The sequence below is a fragment of the Melanaphis sacchari genome, unplaced genomic scaffold (assembly GCF_002803265.2).
Source record: "Melanaphis sacchari strain LSU unplaced genomic scaffold, SCAv2.0 Contig34_pilon_pilon, whole genome shotgun sequence".
NCBI lineage: Eukaryota > Metazoa > Arthropoda > Insecta > Hemiptera > Aphididae > Melanaphis > Melanaphis sacchari.
Genome location: NW_020271213.1, coordinates 975,556 through 992,648, shown reverse-complemented (window position 1 = coordinate 992,648; position 17,093 = coordinate 975,556). Strand labels below are relative to the sequence as shown.

At 31.5% G+C, this 17,093-nt stretch overlaps 1 protein-coding gene across 1 annotated transcript in view; it reads right to left on the bottom strand.

Moving 5' to 3' along the window:
* Positions 1–2,156: 2,156 nt before the first annotated feature.
* Positions 2,157–17,093, bottom strand: part of LOC112596771 (protein Teyrha-meyrha-like) — a 141,741-nt gene continuing 126,804 nt past the window's right edge. Inside the window, exons 5-12 of the mRNA XM_025342552.1 lie at positions 14,993–15,086; positions 11,016–11,089; positions 9,017–9,202; positions 8,161–8,347; positions 4,974–5,244; positions 4,172–4,415; positions 3,793–3,867; positions 2,157–3,653 (exon numbers count right to left, since the gene is read on the bottom strand). Of these exons, the coding sequence (XP_025198337.1) occupies positions 3,582–3,653; positions 3,793–3,867; positions 4,172–4,415; positions 4,974–5,244; positions 8,161–8,347; positions 9,017–9,202; positions 11,016–11,089; positions 14,993–15,086 (1,203 nt within the window). The 3' untranslated portion in view covers positions 2,157–3,581. The remainder of the gene's footprint in view (positions 3,654–3,792; positions 3,868–4,171; positions 4,416–4,973; positions 5,245–8,160; positions 8,348–9,016; positions 9,203–11,015; positions 11,090–14,992; positions 15,087–17,093) is intronic.

The window sequence follows — 17,093 nt, the reverse complement described above, 5'->3', positions numbered from 1 at the left end:
AGCTTAAAATTCTACCAACTCAGTTTCCCAGAAAGAAGTTTCATTTAATCTATGTGTACTTAAAATACTCACATTTTTTTCAAATAATAATCACCCTTTTTCTTATAAATTATTAACCAGATCATTTTTTTTTAAATGTTGTATCTAAATTGAGATTCGAATAAATAACTTTTGTTATTACATAGCTATTACATTTTGTTTTCTAATGATAGGTCCATAATCATACTTATTACTTCAGAAGATATGAGTGCTATTCATGCAATAATGATTTAGAAATTATAATAATTATCAATTACTAATAATCTATTAACATTTTATAATTTGTTAAAACTGTAAAAATTTGTTACTAACAAACAATAAATAATGAAATAATAAACATTAAATTAAATATTACAACTATTTTATAATTTTGTAAAACTATTTTAAGAACTATATTATCCTTAGTATACATATACATTTTTATAATTTAGAATCTACTCGTTCGAATTTTAATTTAGATACACAAATATTTTCTAGGAGAAGTCATCTGTTTTATAATTGTAAAATAAGTGGGTTTTAATTTGAAAAAAAGATTTTTAAAACACTCTTTAAATGATTAATTTAACTTAGTTTAGTAAATATTATAATTTTGTTGATAAAGTATTTGAAAACTATTGGCTAGTAGTATATTTAAAAATTTCAAGAAGTTAAATAAATCCGTAGTTAGACGAAAATATGGGTGAACATGCTTGGTAAATAATTCTATGTACAAACAGAAATTAGTTGATAGAATGTTTTTATAGGAGATACTCTATCAAGTCACAATTGAGTTTATATACATATGCTATATTACATTTAACTCGGATCTTACGTTATATTATAGATTTTGTGAATCGTGAATCTAATCAGCTGTGGTTGTATTGAATTTTGATACAATATAAATTATCTCCTCCCTTCTTCCGTTTAAATTGCTCAAATCAAGGCTTTGATATGATTTGGGATTCGGTATTCTTTGTACATTGAAATCAAGTACATACTTAAACTTCAGATATGTCCGTATGCGATCGATTATCCGATTAATTAATAATGTTAAAAAAAACAATAGTCTACAATATTTGTCAAGAAACATAAAGTATAATAATTAATAATAATAATGACAATGATGATAATAATCACATTAATATTATTAATAATAATAATGATAATAATAATAATAATAATAATAATAATAATAATTATACAAATAATAATAATAATAGTAGTAGTAATAATAATAATAATAATAATAATAATAATAATAATAATAATAAAAATAGTAATAATAATATAATAACACGTTTTTCTCATCATGATAAACGCCAGATATATTATATAGGAGACGAAACACAATATACAGTTGAATATAATGAAATGTAATAAAAGATTTATAATTTTATCGGTTAAAATATTTAGGTAGTTTTTTTAAAATAAAAATTGTTTGGCATCACAACGCGGCGCACGTATTAAAACGAAGTTATTAAGTCCTCTATATCTAGAACTATTTTAATAATCATAAATAATAATATTCGCTCAATCACATTGAATTTACAAAACGTGCTGTTATGGGCGGTCACGGGGTGTCAAATTTCGGGAAAACGTGGTCGTGAAAAACATGAAAGGAAAAAAAACCCCAAATGAAATCGCCTCACAAGTCTGCCGTTAAGTCCAGCTGTGTATGGATCATCTCAGTTTTATTATTCACACATTTTGTCAGATCTCAGTGTTTTTACACCCTGCACGACCATTATTTTCGCGTATTTCTACAGGGTTTTATTTTTTATTTTTTACTTTTATTATTAACATTATATTTTCTAAGTACGAGTAGTTGAAAAACTTTCCGTTCGCGACTTTAACGCGCGCAAAAAACGACGCTTTCTTCTGTACACGCGGAACTACCTAATTATTTCGTTATTTTAAAATTTTTGCAAATTTGCAATCGTTTACACGGCACGTGGCACGTTTCATAAATTTTCACAAAATGCATTGTTTCCAATATCATATTGGGTTTAGGTATAATAATAATAATAATAATAAATAACATTATGGTTAGATTAACAGTTCCTATATACCTATTATAATATTTTTAATATATTTATTATATAGTATATTTATTTTTAAATTTAAACTATAATGTTGTATTGAAATGTATATAAACTTATTATTTCCAATAAGACTAATGAAGATTCGCGCAGTCATAGCACATAATATATGATGACGTTTTTACTTTACTTTTTTTATTTTTATTTTTTTATTTTTTTATTTTTTTTGCTAACATCAAATGACAAAGCGAGATTATCCCTAGGTTATAAATATAATAATATTAAACATCTACTTTCACTAATAATAAGAAAAAAAAAACATAACGTAAGTATATAATTATCGTTATAATATCATAAATAATGTACATAATTTTTAACACACGTGCCGGTGAATATAACTACTCACTCACGCACACCCACACATGCGTACGTCAAAGGATGTGTTTTTAACTGGGGGGAGGGGGCAATCGGCTGTCGAATATATTATATATGACCCTGCAGCGATAAAACTGTCGATAAGGGTCGAACGGTGGGAGGCGTTTCAGACTTTTTGATATTGCTTCGTCTCTTCGTGTATATAGTAGGTATTTATAGTATTATATCGAGACGTGTGTAAAGTTCAGTATCGCAGCCGGGTGGCTAGGATAGGGAGTGTGCGACGCACCCTACGACCTCGAGTTCCGAATACTGCAGCAGGTGGGTCAGACCGTCATTGGGCTATTATACATAGTACAGTTTAATATTATTATATAGCGACGTAGAAATATTATTTACAACGCGTCAGCGAGCGTATTTGTTTTAATGACTGACATTGTCGTTCGTGCGACACCATCGAGCGCGCGAGTGGGGTTTATCTATTGAACTATAAAGAGCTGGTGTGTAAACACGCCGGGGCGGAAATGGTTGCGCGTGAGTAGGTCATACAATAATAGTATATATAGATAGGTACCTATGTACAAATAATAATTTTGTGCATTTATATATATATATATATATATATATATGTATGTGCGTATATTTGGTCTCGGCAGACCGAATTGTGTACAATGTACATATTATAGCATTGTATATTATTGATATGTCCGTAATATTGAATCGCGGTAAACTGAAAACGAGTATATATTGCATATACACTGCATATTATATTATATACATACATTGATACATTGGTACCATTGTACGCTATGTGGCGACGACGTACGACCTAACGTAACGCGTTGCGTGCATGTATATATATATATATATATAGATATAGATATATAGGATATAATGTGGGTGTATAGTATATAGGTGCATTGTACATATTATATGCAAATGTGTCGTACGTCGTGGCGAAAAGGTTTGTACAATAATAAATTTGGAAACGAAATCTGAATGAAAAAACGCGCGGCAAACCAGGAAAAATAAAAATTACGATTAAATAATTTACAAATAAACATTATATGCGATGGCCCGCGGTGACAATTTTGGCTGTGTTCCACGCCGTGTTGACGCGTGTTGCAGCTGAAGAGCTTCTCGGCCGGTTTACAGGTAAACGCGACGCAAGTTGGACGGAAGCGTTATCACGTAACACTGCGGACACAGCTTTTTAGCACCCTGAAACGGACACACAAGAAGACGTTATCAATGTGGTGATCATATTTTTCTTTTGCTGGCGGGTACGACGGCCGCACAGCAGTTATATTATTATTATTATTATTATGTCGACGAACAGTTTAACATCGCGTATACTCACCAGTATTTGTAGCCAGCACACTTCACAGTACACGTGCCAGCACGACGTCGACACCACGGGGTCTTTAAAATTTCCCTGGAAAAATGAAAAGTAGCTTTTATAAAACTGTCCATATTTTATGTACACGGATGCGGAATACGAGCACGTCCGGGCAGTTTGGGTTATGTCGGTAACATAGGCGTTGCCAGGACGTTAAACAAAGGTTAGGTATATAAGACATAGACGGTCGTATGTCACCGTTTCGCGTGAAAATTGTCGCATTCGAGGTGTGCATGTAGGATATCATACTACGTAAAGTAAACAATAAGTTGCTGCTGTTTCGAGGAAAGAATAGGACTCCGATGCTTCAGTAGGTACTCGGTGCGACAACGGTACTCACTTTGCACAATAGACAAGTGAACTTGTCGCTGCCGGTCTTGGAAGCGGACTCCAGTTCCCGGATCCGAGCCTTAAGCGCTTCGACGACCTGACCGTTGTTGTTGAACTGTGCGCAATACTTATCAACGTCCATTTTGGGTTTCACAGTCCCTTCGTCTTGCGTGTTTTCCTTTTTGATTGACACGTCCAGCGGCCCGACGTTTTCGCACGAGTCCATTGCATCCATAGCGTTCGGATCGTTCAGCCTGCACACCACCAACGATCACGGTATTACATTTTTATTATTTTACGATTATAACGGGTAAATTAATGTCGGGACGCGTCGTCACAAACGCGTGCTCGTATAACGTAATATGTAGTTTTTATATTATATAATACCATCATCAATAACTCATTGCATAACGCGATTATGTCAAGTAGGTACCCTCCTATTACAACATGCAATACGTATAGTTATATAGTTACGACGATGAGCTAGGTGATCAGACGTGGCGAATTGTGTAAGAGCGGGTGAGAATAGCTGTTCAAATTAGTGTGAAACAAAAAAAATATATACCGTAAAATAATAATAAGAAAAAAAAATCTATGATGCATAGATGACGCCACGCCGGGCAAAACATATTACAAGACGGCGGGTATCGGTATTATAATGGCCGTGTGAGATGATGGCTTGTATTTAGTGGAGGCGAATAGTGGGAGTAGAAAATAGAAAAAAAAACCATAAAAAATAAAAACAAAAACGAAAACCTAAATGGGGTTTCGTTCGTTGGAGGTTTCGGGAAATTTCGAGCGACGGCGCTTACTCGGCGGGTGAAAGTCGGCGACTCTCCGAAGAAGCGGTAGGAGGACGTGACGGGACGATTACGTCCCGTTCGGCGTACTGGTTAGGGCCGTACTTGTTGTATAAGCTGCCGCTGCTGCTGCCTCCGTTTTCGTTGTCGTTGTCGTCGACCACCAAGACCGCGTCTTCGGCACCGCCAACCGAATCTTCGCCACCGGTCGCCGACTGTCTAGACGGCGGCTGCTGAGCCGGATTTCCGGCACCGGAACAGTTAATCGCCGCGGCTGCAGCACCTACGCAATTAAAGGAAACTGATGATATTTTTAGAAAAATCATTTTTTATTCACTTCCATTTTCTGCCGCAGTAGATATTGCGTCAATATAATTTTATGATAATATACCTTTGTACGTAATACAATATAGGAAAATATATTTTAGCAATTAAGCAACTAAAACAGTCGAAACCAGCGAAGTGATATGAGTATGGGGCTACACTACATTTTTATTATTTAACAGCGTCGCATGTGCAGGTATGAGGCAGTCCTGCTGGTGTCGTGCGACTGCAGGGCAAAAGTGCGACGGCCGCTCGCGAGTCATATAATAATATATTATCACTGTACCTACCTTAGTAAATTGTGTATGCCTATATTTTTAAAAACAACCAAAGTGTTTCCTACCTTTAACTGTGTTAAAATTTCTTAAAATCGACTGACGTTTTACCTTTAGGACTTTACAACGCCAGGATATTAATATCATGATTAATTAAATAAGGTTTTTCTTATACTTTGAATAAACACATACATTGAATTTATGTGGTTCCCAAAAATATTTATTGGTGATCTCTGTCCTAAAGGTTTTGATAAAATTGAAAAAATGTAAGCGCTATAAATATGACTGCAGTTTTAATAACGGTATTGGGTTGGAGATGGATCGTATAATCTGAACAGGGCACACTATCTTGACAATATAATATGTACCTGTATACTGCAGTTACGAATGTATTATAATAGTAATTGATAGTATAAAATATGAAATTATGTCGTAATACATGTTTGTTATTCTGATTTAACTATTTTCACGTACGTGGATGAATTGAATAATAGTAGTATAGGAATAAAATATATATGATGCGTGGTAGAAGTTATCTACTGTATAAAATATGTTAAAATTGTTAATAAATGTATGGTGTCCTAATTTAATGATCAATTTGATGTTTTTAAAATAAAACTACACTTGGAGTGAAGTATGTTTAGGTAATATTTTATTAAATTATCTACTATTCAAAATAATTAAAATAGTGAATTGTAATTTTATTATTGTAAAAGCGAATAAAAACAAAAAATTGTCGTGGTTTTGTATATTTTTAATCTTGAGTTGTCCTTTTTCATTTGAAGAAAAAAATTATGTTCGTCAGTTCGATAAACTTCCTAATGTCCAGATTCTCATTGAATATATATAAAAAAAAAAATTATCATCACGTCACATACAATAAAGTTATTGTTGTTATACATATACATTAACTTTTAAATCATATGGGTGATTTTGTTGATAATGTTTGTTTTTGTGAATAATTCATGTATTTTATATTGGAAAATTCGTATAGTTATTAATAAAAATAAATAAGTTTATATAATGTGTACAATTGTGTATACATAATCACAAGATCTAAACGATATTTATTTTATGTTTCGCTTCGAAGACCGCCCCTTATTTATATTGTTGTCGTCTATCCGTTGCTTTATTTTCTATGAATAAATTATCTAGAGGATTTCGCGTAAAACTGTGGTGGGTGGTTGGCAGGCTGTAGCTGCTAAGGTTTATGTTGTGGCAGTTAAGTGGTTTCTAAAAGCGATATCGTCACCGCCGTCAACCGATATAGATATATATCTATAGTTGTGAAAATATTTCAAGTTAGCCTACGATATGATCTAGGATTTGGAGTTTAATACATTTATAAAAAGGGATAATTCTGCGGGATCTGTAATACGTTTTACAAAAATATATGATTTATATTTTATTTTAAAATTTAGTAACATTCATTAAATTGACGTTCGCATAACGCTAAGATAAAGTTATCCAAGTATTAAAATAAAAGGACCTAGAATATAGAAAACATGTATTATTTGATCAATCGTGTAGACTATTTGACGAAAAATATTCTATGAATTGTTTTGCAGTCAATTTTTGATTAAAATAACCAACAAATTATTACATCGGATATTTCTTTGGTCTTATATTATAAGATCTATTTTGCAAACAATTCACAATATTAAGATTGAATCATACAAGTAAATTGATTTTATTTGAAGGACTATATGTAATTGAGCACAATAAGCTCATGTACCATGGTTAATATAATATTTAAGTATATACGTATAAATGACATATCAAATTAAGAATATAATAATTTTTTAAGTACCAAAGATAAATAAAGCGATTAATTCAACTGTTAGGAGTCAGTACAATATACGAAGAACAGTGAAAAAATGGTTCTTAACAACTGTTAATATAATAATAATAAAAATAATAAAATAAAAATATTTTATATAGCCTCTAAAAAAAAAAAAAAAATAAAATAAAAAATAATTAATTAATATAATTATTTCCAAATTGAATGTTGATGAAAATTATGCATCATATACATTTGTATGTATTTCTATTGTAAATAAATACAAAATGTTAAAATTAAAATGGTCTTCAATGTAGTATGAACGGATAATAATACGGTATAATTACAATATATTTTAAAGCGCTGGAAACATACACCATCGAGTATGGCATTTAAAATTAATTCATAATAATATTTCATTAAAATGTTTTGTCAATACTATCATAAGAAATAAACGATTTTATGGATCAATTTCAAATTAAACGAAACAGCACTTTCAGTGTTGAAAACAACTATAAAAATGTAACGACGAGCGTACAACAATAATTGAACATAAAATGTAAAAGCGTTTCAAGGAAGAATTGCCGATCATTTATAAAATATTAATTCTTCCTTAAATGCTTTACGCGCGTATTAAAGTATTTAAATAGGTACGTATAATTGTTACGATTTACAAACATATATAACCATCCACGGGGTAGACCTATAACTTAGATACGGAACTAAACACAACTCGTAGCAGAGAGAGAGAGAGAGCGAGAGAAATCATGGAAAAGCCAATGGTTAGTTAAATGCTGACCATAGAAAGATCGGATCTCACCTCTGTTGTATCCGCCACCGTGCATGAGCATCGCCTGCTGTCTCATCCTGTTGTGCGGCTGTTGGCCGTGCCATCCGCTATTGCCACCGCCGTATACGATGTCGTACATCGTCGTCTCGGTATCGCCTTCCACGTCCACGTTCTCGTCTTCGTCGTCGTTACCCGCGGTCGCCACTGCTGGGTGTCCCTGGAAAATAACGTCGGCGTGCGGAAAACATGAGTAAAAACGTCTGGTAAAACGGTACTGACTGTTGTCGTAACGTGTTTTAATACACCAAAAATATTGTTTGAAATACGACTGAACGGGAAGGGCGTGGCGCTGTGTAGTCAAGGCCGGGCGTAAGGTATGTATTTAATTCATAAGCCATAAAGAATTCGAAAACGATTCTGAACGCACACATTTAAATGTTACCTATTTAAATTAAATTTCCTCGATCGTTTCGGTTTGCAACTGAGAGACGGGATGAATTCGCTTCAAGGCACAATGCAACCGTATAGATGTGTTTATAGGAAAGTTATTTTTTGCTAAATCCTTAATTAACAAACAACATTTTTTATAAATATACGTGTATTATCTTTTTTTTTAGTGGAACGATTATTGTCTATTAAACGATATACTTCTTATCGACGATAGTATTACATTACATTTTTAGATTTTTGAAGTTTAAATTTACAATTTGACTAAAATAAATACCGGAATAAATAAATAACTACGAATTTTTGGAAATTATTTAGTGCGTTTTTGATTCGTGATCACTTTGCAAACTGATAAATTCTCAGTTCTCACCTCATAAATAATACTTAATACGGAACTCAATTAAAATGATGTATGCTAATATCATATTTATATGCGTACTTTGTTCCTCAGGCACATTTCCACGTGAGCGTTCATCTGCTCTTGAGTGGCCGCGGCCACGGGCTCATTACAAACTGGACAGCAGCAAGTTGTCGGTGTCGGTGTCAGCAGCATCTCGTCGGGTTTCCGTTTTCGATTTTTGATCCTCAACCGGTTGTGTCGGTTGGCCTTGACTTTTTGATAAGTCTGCATAGACGAAAACGATAATTATAGTAATAATTATTAATTATCTTATGTGTACATTATTGTCAACGACATAGTAACTTTGCACACACAAATTATAAATGATATAACGAACAGCAGTCAAACCGAAAAATCATAGATAACTTCTTTGGACAATCATGAAATAATGGTTGGTGAAGGTTTTAAATTTTAAAACTTAGTGACGGAAGGGAGACTAGCTCAGCAGAAGATCGATAAATTATTTTAAATAGAATTTTTGGAATACTACGTGTATTTATTAATAACTATCAAGATGAAAAATTATCGACGTTTTGATGAAAGTATAACTACAATAACATTAATATAATTGTATAATAAACAATATATTTTATTACTTATGTTATTACTTAACGATGGTTAACTATTAATACTGTCATTTACATAAACAAATTCTCATGTGCTAAATTTACGATTTTAAAATTTTTGTATCTCGGATTTAGATTAAAATAAGCTATCACATTTTGATAATTTCTTTTATAAACTATATTGTAAAATTAATGAAAAATAATAAATAAAAGCTTTTAAATGTCACCAATGGTTAACGAAATGCCGTCTATGTACTAAAAATGTATAACATGATATCATTCGAAATATTTCCTTTGTATGCTTTTCGAATAGAATAGAAACTACAATTATTGTAGTTTAAATTATTTAAATCTTTATCTTTAATAGTATAAAACATTGTCAATGTATACAATGTATCCAAAAAATATCAAATTTTTACTTTAATTACTTTTTTTGAATTAAGATTTGATGTAGTTTTAAAATTTAAAAAATTATTTTTATGGATCCTTGAAACTTTTTTTTTTTGTGAAAAATCGGATTTTAGCACAGGGAGGGTTTTTTGTGTCAATAAAAACATACTGAAGACTTTTTACACTGCAGTTATGAAGTTATCGTCTATGTCACTATGTCAACCACTCGATTAAAATCTGAAAAAAACGGCTGTTAACCGGATATTACCCTACAACACATTGAAAACTCATAACGGTCTATGACGATAATTTAAGCACTGAGACGACTCGAAAGAAACTCGTCAACATACGGTCTTGCTATAACGACGTGCTGTAAATATTTTTGTAAATCTTTTTCGTGCTCACAGGAAACTTTATGTCACGAAAAACGGATATTTGCAAACCGGAATCTCATTTCACGGCCTGTAAGTATATATAAACAGCGCAAGGGTTGTGAAAACGATCGGAAATGTTCGAATAATCGAAATAAAAAAATTAGTTCAAACTTTTAACGAAAATCGTTCAGTCGATGAAAAAAATATGATATACTGGTTGATTCATAATCGACGTAGGTACAGCTGAAACTATCAAACCGAATCATTCGAGCTTTTTTAGAAAACGTACTTTTTATTACGTGTAAAGGCATGCCAAGAAAAGATTTCATGAAATTTGAATTTAAAAAAAGGCCTAGGTTAGGTTAGGCCTAGGGAAAATAATTAAACTTTTTTTAAATTGTCATATCGTTGCCATTGATCACAGAACAAAATAGTTATCACGCGGTTGTGGTACCTTTTTAGAACTGTCACGTCTCATATTTGGCCAACAAAAAAAAAAAAAAAACTCAAATACCTACGACCGTGTTAAGAATCCGTGCGATTTACATGATTTCGTGGTGTTCGAAACGGGTCGAATTTATGGAAATCATTTTTTTTTTTTTTTTTTGACACGGGTAAAGGCTGAGCTGTGTAGGACTATCGATTAGCGTGCAGTAAAACACAAAATTTAACGATTAAATACGACATGATAAATAATTATGCACGAACCTCCCATCGGCCGTGCAGTGTCGCGTCCCTGCTGCTGCCGCCGGCCACCGGCGACAACCGACGCCGTCTAAGACCTATAAGTGGGCCGATGATGTACGTATTATAGTGGGATAGTGTGCATTATATTTATGCATAATAATTTAGCATACCCTAATAATAATTATACTTAATTATACATACTTCCATAAGTAGTTTATTGTTTGTATTATCATACCTTCATAAGTTAATGTTCCCAATAATAAATTTATTAAGCTAAGCCAGACTGTCCTCATTGAATAAAAATGTTTGTTGAATTGATCCTAGTGATTTTCAGTAATTTTAGTAATTGCTTATTTTGATATAAAATGCATAATCAAAATAATTAAGCTCCTTCCAAATGTTTTAGTAATTAGTTTTATTTTTATTAGTCAATCTAAATGAAATCTTCAATCTGTGCGACTCCATGCCATTTTCTTCACATACCTGCAAGCACCATATAATATATTTTGGTGAAAGGGTCATTGTTTTAAGATTTTATTTTCGTTTATTTTTGTTTTACAAGAGGCAAATTATGCTTCAATTATCAGGATTGAAATATTTTCCAGTAATCAATTTATCTAGATAAAGAGGGTTATTTTCGAATTACAAAAACCGCAATACATAAATTAAATGTTCGTATTAATTTTGTTTATAAAATTTAGTACAAATATTTATTACGTCTACAATGGAATCGGATATTTCTACGGGTTTAATAAATTTCATTTATTTTGTTTATTTTAACTAACTCTATTAAATGAGACCTTAAACAGTAGTTGCGTTATTTTATAAATTTATGATAGATAGTAAAAATATTAATTTAAAAACATGTCCTTAATTTTCAAATTTTGGGTTTCATTAGTTTTATCCATTGATAATATCAATACACTTTTATTATATTTATATAGGCTGTCTTAAATATTTCTTAACGTCAAATAAAGTATTGTATTCTATAAATGTTTTCTAGATTAATTTTAAAAATTAAATAAACAAAACCTGTTCTAACACTCAAAATAGTTGTTTCCAATTCTAATCATTAAATTTTAAAATATTTTCTATTGACATAAGTATTCAAGCTAATTAATTCAAAGTCCTTTAAAGATTTTTCGCATTCATGTTGGATGACAGTTTTAATTTTCAGTAATTATTGTCAATCAAACTTCTGCCATTGTTTATTTTATTATAACGCAAATAAATGTTTGAAAATGACATAAAAAGTTAGTAATTTAATAAATTATTTATAACAAATTTCAAACTTACCTTCAAAATGCCTTAAAAATAAGTGTATGTCAAACAACTCTGGTTGGAAGTATTTTAAACAGAAAGAAAATATCTTCGATACTTATTCTCAAAATATTGGGTCCTTCACGTTGTTGGGAAAATATTTCAAATGATTTAAATAATGTTGTTTCATCAAATATACATAAACTGTTGTAAACAAAATCAATTTGATATTCAAAACAACTAAATTTTCTATGAAAATGTTTGTGATTGAAAAACCTGATGCAACTATAAGTAGTTTATCTGATAATGATGAAAATAAACCACAAATTTGGAGTTCAATATAACTTTATCAGCACAGAATAAAACTTGTATGATTCCGAAAGAATGGCTTTTAAGAAATGATAAATAATGGGGTTCGAGTACGATGTCTAGATTACTTTTCAGTGGACGAATATTATTAATGACCATTTTGAACAAACTAAAAAGATTGTAGATGGTGTATAAGTATGCAAAATATATTGATAGAATGTTACCTAAAAATGTCACAATTAACTGTGGTGCTTGTCAAAGTATCTTTAAAACAACCTACAAAATCCTCCTGAACCAGATTCGTGTCATAATACAATGTTCTTACGTTGGATTATTTGAATATTCTAAGTGATTTAAAGTATTATTGGTAAAAAGTGAATTATAACAAACTTATTCAACAAAAATGTGTCAGCTTTTCATTCAAAAATGGAATCTAAAAGTCATGAACTATGGTGATCCTGGTAGCAGTTTACCTTCACTTAATGCTCTTAGGTATTAAAATATCAAAAGCGTCAAAGATAAAATTACATCAAGATTCTATAATGGCTTTGGCTACTTAAAGGTGCGCCGTTCAATCATATTATTCAAACATTGGTTGTGTATCATTTTTCGTAATGTGAAATTAACATATAGAATATTTACAAAGCAAAATAAAGTACCTAGAGTTTCGATTGACGTGACAGGTGGACTTGCGAGAAAACTAAACATGATCTGACAGAGAATCGCCAATTTTCTATATGAAATAAGTGTTATTGACTTTAAGAACAATGTCAGTTTACTGCAGCACACATGTTATTCGAGCGGCATTAATATCTCAGTTATTGGCTTACTGAAAGGTCAAGATATATAGTTTACCAAAATAGTAGTTACAGATTAAGTCTTTGGCTCTAATGATGGCTGTAGTAAAAGCATTACTCAATATTCTTCTCTATCAAACACTTAGCTGTGTGTTCGTCGTTAATATAGAAAGAATCGTTTGAAAATACCTACTTGTATGCTTGTAATGATTTTAACCACATAATGCATCTTATAAGTGGTGGTGCAAATTAAGTCTTGTAAATTTCAGATAAAAACTTTTACTTAAAGATCTATTGGTTTGTTGATCGCAAGTACAGATTTCTACGACATTAATATATATTACGAATATGTTATAGTAACTTTAAGTGAAGAACACAATTGAATTCTAATGATACTAACCCATGTCAAAAAGCTAAAAATTATTTAAAAAGGATAAGTACACATAATATTATGATAGATATTAATGAAATCAATGTATTACAACCTGATGATGATGCAGCTATAACAAGTAAGTACACTGATGACATTATCATTAATACCAGAAGATATAACTCAAAATAACATATTTAAAGAAATTCAGTCTGTTTATTGTGCAATAGTGATCGGACATATGTAACGTGTAACAAGCCGGAATGATTTAAATGCATTTCATAGAAAGTAATTTCAAGCAGAATTTTTGCAAACTATTGCCCATGTTGTTCCTTGGTCTTGATACCTATTTTTAAATAGATACATTGTGAATCGATTTAACTTCCGGCATCTTTAATGATTTAAGCAGAGTATTTCAACACAAAATATTGCCATAGAATAGATGAGTTTGTGAAGGTCATATCGGATTACAGGATCTGTAATTCTAATAGGAATTCTTCAAGTAAATGATCCAAGCAAAAATAAAGAGATAAACGACGAATTACACGACATCATTAGGTGAAAATCATTTGAAAATGTATATATATAAATTAGCGATTGAAGTGTATGGTCTGTTGAAGAATGTTTAAAATGATAATGAGTTTGAAAACGATTTTGCTTCAATAATAGGACTGTTATTATCTTCCAATCAAAGTAATTTTATATATATTATTTTAAATGATTTTCTTCAATTTTAATGATGTCATTATAATTCGTGGATTTATATTTTCTTTTATTTTTGTTTGGATAAACGACCGGTTTGGCTCAATATATTCATAGATGTGTGTAACGATATATTCTTCTAACTTTATATTCTAAGTAACCTTATTTGTGTTAATACTCTAGAAAGTGAAACTGAATTCAACTCAATAATATTGTTTAAAATAGACACTGACTTCTAACATGAACTTGCAAAAACATTTAGTATAATGCATTTAAATAAATCTCCGTAACTGTTATCTATGTCCAAACAATATTGTAGTAGTAATCTTTAAATAGTATTTTAATTGCTATCTTCTGTGTGATAATAATCAGTAACTGCATCATCATAAAGATTATATACGTGATAATATCTAATAACTATTATGCTATCCTTTTAAATAATTACAGCGATTAGTACTATAGTATTCTTCAAAACGCAAATCTATTCGTGTCTCCTCGGTAATAATCTGCTATCGGCACAAACCAATAGATGTAGTAAAGTTTTTGTCGAATTTACAGACAATTCAGACCAATACTATAAGATGCATTATAATGATTGGCCGACCTAGCTGCTAATGGTATTTCAAACATTCTTTCTACTAACGATGATTGCAACTAAGCAAATGAAAATATTGATAAATGCTGCTACAGCAATATTAAACCAGTCTCTTCTATTTTATTGTCTTCAATCTTATTGCTAAACAACCAACAACTGATGAGATGTTATCGTGCCGCTCGAATATTGTAGTGCTGGCTCCCAATTAAATCAACCAACACTATTTCATATGAAAAATTGGCGATATCTACCGAATATTTGAATTTTCTCAATTTCTCTTTGTCATGGTACTATTTTAGCACTATGTATTCTAGATGTTAATTCCGTTATTTATGCAAAAATCGTCAACAAACAGTATGCTCAATGAAGCAAAACCATTATGAACTCTTGATATGACCCTTCTTTGACGCTTTTAATCATACATACTCTAAGAGCGTGTGAGTAAACTGCTGAGTTCGAGATCTCTAATTCATGACTTTTAGGTACTGATGAAAAGCGACGCTATTTTCGCGAACAAGCTGTTAGCAATGTTCCGTGTCCAGTAAGTGACCATGTTTGCGTGGTGGTTCGGGAGATTTTTGTATTAAGCTTGCTAGCTAACGACAGCACCGGCTGCCAGGTGTGGTAAATATTTCATTGCTATATTTTGCATGCCCACTACGCCATCTTCTGATAACATTAACAACCATTAGAATCACTGAAAATGTCTGGCATCATTTCTCACTCGAAACCCCGACCATTTCCCATCATTTCTTTAAAAAGCCGTTGGCACTAGGAATCATATACGAGACTTTCCATTCTTGTGCTGACTAAAGAACCGCCATTGAGCTCCAGAACCTATGACCAGTTTATTTCATCATTATCGAATAAATCTTATAATTGTATCGAGTTTCAATTCACTGAAGCATTTCGAAAAATTTGGACCCCGTTTAATATCAGAATTGTTTGTTCTGACTTAAGTTCATGTTCATATTTTGATGACTGGCGACCATTTGTCATTTGATATTTTCCAGCAGGCGTGTGAAGAACCCAATGACACGAGAATAGTAATAATTTCTGTTTGTACTGCCATTTAAACTGCGGCAGAGACCCGTTTATTTTGGTGATATTAGTAACAACTTTATTTTCAAGCATTCGACTGCGTTATAACCAAAATAAAACGATGACGAGACAAGGTAAAAACTGATAATTTATCGAATGCGAAAATCTTTAAAAGCCCGTAACCAATAAATAAGTATTTAAAAATTTGTGTTCAGAAACCGGAAAAACAACTGACTGGTGTTGGCTGAGTTTCGTTGCAGTACAAACTTTGTCTGAAAACATTTATAGAATACAACTTTGTTGACGTTATATTTGGGTAACCTATAAACAATAAAAGTATTGATATTATCAATGGATAAAACAATGAAAACTCAAACGGTAAGTGATGTTTTAAACCAATATTTTTACTTGTCTGTAAACTTATGAAAATAACGCAGCCTACTACGAATAAGTTAAAACAAAACAAATAGTATGACCAAACATAAACGAAAATATCACGATTCCGACCAGGCATTATGAAATGACGGCAAGCTAATACGACATTAACATGTGTGCATTTTGTGTTGTCAGATGACAGTTACTGGAAAATATATTCTTCAGCAGTGAGCATAATTATTCTGTGTAAAACAAAATAAACGAAAAGTAATCTTAAAACAATGACCTCTTTTCGCTCAATGTATATAAAGTGACGATCGTAATGATGAATAAACGGTAATTTCGACCATTTAATTGACTGACAAAAATGAACTAGTGCATTTGGAAGAACATTGACGTTGTGCATTTATGTCGAATAATGCGATAAGAGCCGCGAAAGTCGCAGTTAATTCAACAATGACACGTCGTGAGGTGATCTGAAGCAACTTATAAATTTTCTGTTGAAATAACTATGTCGAATATTATGATAACAAACGTAATGCCAATATTGATGTCTGCTCAAATTAGTATATTATTGATGAGCAAATAACTGAGGCCAGTAATGGCGATATATAATGCACTATCTGAGCAACTGCGCCTCTCGACTGATC